Source organism: Cyprinodon variegatus, unplaced genomic scaffold (assembly GCF_000732505.1).
Source record: "Cyprinodon variegatus isolate N-32 unplaced genomic scaffold, C_variegatus-1.0 Scaffold1235, whole genome shotgun sequence".
NCBI classification, from domain to species: domain Eukaryota; kingdom Metazoa; phylum Chordata; class Actinopteri; order Cyprinodontiformes; family Cyprinodontidae; genus Cyprinodon; species Cyprinodon variegatus.
The window spans coordinates 138,086-143,591 of record NW_015151688.1 but is presented as its reverse complement, the minus strand read 5'-3'; the positions used below and the strand labels follow the sequence as shown (position 1 = coordinate 143,591).

Here is a 5,506-nt window from a genome sequence, read left to right as displayed (position 1 = left end):
CCTTGCTGACCGGATATTTCCTTCAATATATTACCCAGTTCTAGCCTGATGCCTTTAGTTTCTGAGACCTGATGATGTCGTAGAACGCAGACCGCTCCAGGTTACCCGCAGAGGGATAAATAATGATCTTATTAACTCCAAACCAAAGCGGAACCTCCTGACGTACCGTGAGGCAGGCGGGATGGACGATCTGGGCACAGCTGGAACACTCCATCAGGGTGAGGGAAGGGTCTCCAGTTTCCTCCTGATTGGGCTCTTTGCAGATCTCACACACAGCAGACAGAGGAAGGCCCGGCTGATGCAGACAGAGAGGAACCAGACATGATGCTCAGAATCACCACCTAAACCACGCTTATCTACAGAGACGCAGTCATCAATGCTTCTGGGGGGAGAGGTGCTCTATTCTGGTATGAGCTGCTTTTCTCAGGCAGGTACAGAAAAAAATAGACATTTTTACCCGATTGTTGTTCAGGATTAAAGTTTCTTAGAGAAAAGGTCAAACAATGGAGTAAAGTAGAGAACAACCAGGTTTTCTCTTCTTCTGTAGATGGTTTGAGGTACAAATGAAGATTAATTTCTCCATTTATGAACCTAAAAGGCCGCCTGCTGCTTACTGAGAGGCACTGCCGCAGCACGCAGGTCTGCTTGAGCTTCCCTGGTCCTCCAAACTTCTTCATGTCTCTGCAGAAGTTACACTCTCCACACTCTGGCCTAATGCAGGCCTCACAGCGCTTACATCTGCAGGGAAATACAAGGCAACCATCATCATCATCATCATCATCATGAAGCCTGAACACAGATGGAAATGTTCTGCATCTTCAGAGATAACCTTCATTTCTGTAAAGCAACCGACCCGACTCTAACCGTCAAACAGAAACGTTTCCGTCAGCTTGGTTACCTGACTCGGCGCCGCCTCAGTGAAGACATGGAGGCGGGTTTCTGAGGACGCTGGACGGTGGTTGCTGAGGGTGGTTTAGGACGAGGGGCTGGTGGCGGTGGGGGAGGAGGAGGCGGCGGCGGCGGCTGATACCATGAGGGCTGGTTTAGAAACAGAAAGATTAAACTGTTATAGAAGCAGAGAAAGGAGCAGATAGGATGAAACATCTTTAACTTCAGATGCAGGTTTTCTTTCCAACTCCAGAAGCTGCTGCTTGTGCAGCACGTCCTGGCCTCAGATGCTCAGAAGCTCATGATGCTCAGCTTCAGCTGCTTCAAGAAGCGCTGCTCCTACTGCTAGAAAGGCACTGCAAGACCTTTTGCTGCGTGTTAACCATACACTTTGCATGTAAACCAGCTGTTTTAGCAGCGTGGGGTCTGAATGTAGCATAATTCAATAATTTCCCTCATGACTGAATTTTGAGAAGCTTACTTTTTGTTAGCTAGAAGCAACAGCAGCTTCTAGCTAACAAAAGGAGGCAAAGGAAAACTGTAAACAGTTCCTGGACTGTAATTGTTCTTATTTTACAGAGTTTCTGGCTGTAGGAAGGCTCACCCTGGGCGGCCACTTGACGATGGGTTTCCCAGTGTACGCCAGTTTAGGGTTGTCATTAGCGTGCTCCTTCAGCAGAGCCTGCAGCACAAAAACACAAAGAAGCAGATAATCAGTCATCAGTTCAAACAGAGCGGTCAAGAGGAAGTGGTGGACGTTACCTTGATGTGCGTCATGAGCGTGGAGGCGTTCTGGATTCCAGCTGGAACGCACTTCTTGTTGGACTGCAGCGTCTCCAGTTTGCCGATCAGACTCCACAGCCCCTCCAGCTCCAGGGGAGTCAAATGGACTTTGGATGGGGACTTTTCCGACTGGGCGCCTGAAGGCTCTTCGTTCTTACCAGAACCCTCCTCCTGCAGCTCACGAGCTAAACCAAACGAGACCCACTGATTTTACTGAATCAATCATTTTATTTGTTTAAAACAGCCCAGAACATAAACAGCAAACTATCTGCATGTCTGCCCTCAGTGAGAGAGGAAGCAGCAACAATAAGGCTAGTTTAAAAAATCTACATCATTATATTTCAAGATATTATTCTTTTAAATGAATTAAAAACTGACTGAATAAACAAAAAATATTTTGGTACACATTATTAAAGTCATTTAGAAGAAACAACTAAACAAGAACCTATTAGGTTACTGCATTAAAAAAGCGTAATTATGAAACGTCTGATTTCTAATGAAAAGAGATGTAGATCTATCATTAACAGACAGGGTATGTCAGACCTTTTTTTTAATGAGGTAGATGCTAAGTGTGATCTAGCTCACAGTGCTGCTAGCAGACCTGGGTGGTTCTGGCTGCTCTTAGGCTAATGTTATAGCTAAGGCAAAGATGGAGTCGCCTGGGCGAGCAGGTGGCGCAGTGGTTAGCGCACACGACCCAGGAACAGAGGCCTTAGTCCTCGACGTGGCTGACGTCGATTCTAATCCGACCTGTGATCCTTTACTGCATGTCTCTTCCCCTCTTTCATAGCGACTTTACTGTCAGCCTACTGTCGAAAAAAACAAGCCACTAGTGCTGTAAAAACTCAAAAACCTGTTTTGATTGTGATAAATCTGACAATCTGCCAGTCTGTTCAATTCACAGATAAACCCAAAGAGCCTCCAACTGCTAACAGAATCCGGAATGTTTGGCCGTTTCTCGCTATGTGTACTTGTGCGTTCTTGTGTGCTCGTGAAACGTCACCAGCCTCAGCCCTGGTGCTGTTCCAATTCACTAGAACAGACTGAGAACGGACTAAGTCCCCGGATGTTGTTCTAGCCCCTTCCTCTTTACCCAGCATGCATCAGAGCAGACTTGTCTGTTCTCCAGACTGGCAGCTGTCCCAGCATGCACTGCGGCAGCAGCTTCCAATGGATCGCTCACAGAGCTCAGAGTATTAAGTTAAAAGTTCTCTTTTCTGTTGCTGTTGTTCAATAAAAGTAGGTTTTAAGATAATTTGAGGCGAGAATATTATACTTTAATCTCCACTATATGCCCCATTTACTCATTTAGTGCATAATTTAAAGAAAATATTCTGATGTTGAGATGATCGCAGCAACCAGCAAAGCTCCAAGGTTAACTGCAGCCCGTCTGCAGCAGCCCTCTCTCTCCATAGCCGTTTGTGAAGGACCGCTGACTATGATGGCGAGTTTTTCTGATGATTAATTTGGCAAAATGTTAATTTGATTTGTGTTTATCTGACTGTGTTCATTATTATTCCCCCACTAAATTAAAAAAAGTCAGAATTTATTATTACCTAGAGATTATTAAGAACAGGAGGTAAAATGCAGCTCCAGCCTAACTTTGAATCTGGTGATGTCATCAGTACGCCAGATTTACCCTGCATGCTCCCGTTCTCCCCGAGTCCAGACTTTCCTGCATTATTGTCAAGAACATAGTTGGCGAGGACACGAGTCCGTACTCGCGTTCTAATGGATTGAGAAAGGGCCTTTTTTTTTGGCTCATCTGACCACTACAGCATTCTTTCTTTAACAATCTGAATTTTAAAACCAACTCAACCGTGAAAAGACAGAAAAACGACAAAGTATGTTCTACTACGCCACTGCTAGCCTCTCTGACCTAACAGGAAACACAGAGCTAAGCTAACCAATCAGGCATTTCCAACGTCTTATTATTTATATTCATAAACTTTTAATGAGTTCAAGGACACAATGAATCCTGGGTTGGTGCTGGATAATCTGTAAACATTTTCAGAAAGCTGTATTCATTGTGTGTGTCTACATACCTGTACCCAGAGAGTATTTCTGAAACTCAGGTGTGAGGTAAGAGGTCTTCGTTAGGCTGTAGACGTAGCGCTCCAGCACGTACCAGCACATCTCATAGAAGAAGGGACAGCGGAACTTCATAGGAACCTGCAGCACAGGTGAGAGGAGGACTTAGACCCTGTCCTGCTTTCTAACGGATCCAGAGACGGCATCAGAACCTACCCGCGTTCTGTCCTCTATGTTACAGATGTTCAGCTGCATGGGGATGTTGAAGCTGTGCAGGAAGTTTCCTCCAAACACCATGGAGTCCACGGGGGTATAGACGGCATGGATCCAACCTGAGGGTTTAATCAGCATTATCCTCATCTCAAACAGAACCGCGTCAGACTCGTTCAGCTCTTAGCATACCTGAGGGGATGATGAAGGTACAGCCCGGCTTCAGTTCGATCCTCTGACAGTCAGACACTCGGTCTCCCAGAAAAATGTCTCCCTGCTTTCCAGACAGAACCCAGTTCTCATAGAGCTCCAGGCTTGGATCCGTAGGAGGGATCAACCAGAACACCTAAAACACAAAAACTCTTTCTATTAACATTTACATACCAACAGCCCGTCTTCATGTGGTTTTAGATCCCAGCTGTTCGGATTCCTTCAGTGGATTTTGTTCCTACCTTCCTCCCTTTCAGGATGTGGTACCAGACGGACGTCCCTCCAAAGTCGATGTGGAAGTCTGTGTAGCAGCCTTGGACACTCATCAGGCAGTACCTGTGGTTGGAGTCAGACGGGTCAGGAGGGAGGGGTCTGGGTTATAACTGCTGGAGAGGAGGGAGTGGACTTACTTCTGGACCTTTGGGTACTGCATGTCATTGATGGAGTTGGTTGAATCCCTCTGTCTCTCTTTAAGGTGACGAGGCCACATGTTGTCCACCCAGTCTATGAGCTCCACCTACAAACACAGTCAGAGGACCGATTTAGGAACAACCAGGCTGGCTTAAATGAGGGAGCTTTGGGATCCATGACGCACCGTGGTGGGTCTCTTGACCAGATTCTCCAGCTTGGTGTGGCTGAACTCCAGACTGATGACGTTATAGAGTTTATCTCTCTGAGACACAGGAGTCTCGTAGTAACGCGTCCACTGGGCCATGGACATCTCTGTCCCCTTCTGGGTGCTCACATCCATCACATCTATCATGCGTCTGGAACCTGAGGGGGGGTTAGAGGTCATCTGATGTCAGAGACGGCATTTAGAATTACAGACCGTCTGACTGGAGACAGGGAGGGAACTAAAAGGACAATATGGCCACCAATAACTGCCGGTAAAAATCTTACCAACAAACGTCTTGACGTCGTTGACACTGAAGTCCGGTTCTGGCATCCTGCAGAGAAACAGACCGAGGTTCAGTTGACAGATTAGCTTCTGTTTGCCACCATGATCAGAAAGAGGATGTAAACAGAGGCTGTTCCTACTTCAGACCCAGGCCATCAGGCTTCTCAAACAGGATTGGGTCCCTCAGGCCTCCTCTCTGGACGAACTCATAAGTGAAGTCTGTTAAACAAGGAGGAGCAGACAGAGACGGGCTGGATGAAGGTCTGATGACTGTTAGAAACGACACGCCTACGGTCCACACATACCTTTTCCTTCCATGCGGACGATCCGGTCAGAACTGAACCTTTCGCTGCTGACTTTCTCCTCCAAGTCAAACGTCCTCCTTCCATCGATCTCCTCATCAGAGATGCCATCGTCATGGTAACGTCTTCTAGTTCCGGCCCGCTGATGTGGAGAAAACGCAATAAGGAAGGAGAAAAAAACTAA

At 46.7% G+C, this 5,506-nt stretch overlaps 1 protein-coding gene across 1 annotated transcript in view; it reads right to left on the bottom strand.

Annotated features, from left to right (window-relative positions):
• LOC107102329 (lysine-specific demethylase 2A-like) overlaps nt 1–5,506 on the bottom strand; it is a 17,824-nt gene that overhangs the window by 8,930 nt on the left and 3,388 nt on the right. The window contains exons 2-15 of the mRNA XM_015401588.1: nt 5,326–5,464; nt 5,161–5,239; nt 5,023–5,069; nt 4,718–4,896; nt 4,533–4,639; nt 4,365–4,458; nt 4,105–4,258; nt 3,919–4,034; nt 3,717–3,843; nt 1,651–1,856; nt 1,493–1,570; nt 899–1,038; nt 615–738; nt 53–295 (exon numbers count right to left, since the gene is read on the bottom strand). Of these exons, the coding sequence (XP_015257074.1) occupies nt 53–295; nt 615–738; nt 899–1,038; nt 1,493–1,570; nt 1,651–1,856; nt 3,717–3,843; nt 3,919–4,034; nt 4,105–4,258; nt 4,365–4,458; nt 4,533–4,639; nt 4,718–4,896; nt 5,023–5,069; nt 5,161–5,239; nt 5,326–5,464 (1,833 nt within the window). The remainder of the gene's footprint in view (nt 1–52; nt 296–614; nt 739–898; nt 1,039–1,492; nt 1,571–1,650; nt 1,857–3,716; nt 3,844–3,918; nt 4,035–4,104; nt 4,259–4,364; nt 4,459–4,532; nt 4,640–4,717; nt 4,897–5,022; nt 5,070–5,160; nt 5,240–5,325; nt 5,465–5,506) is intronic.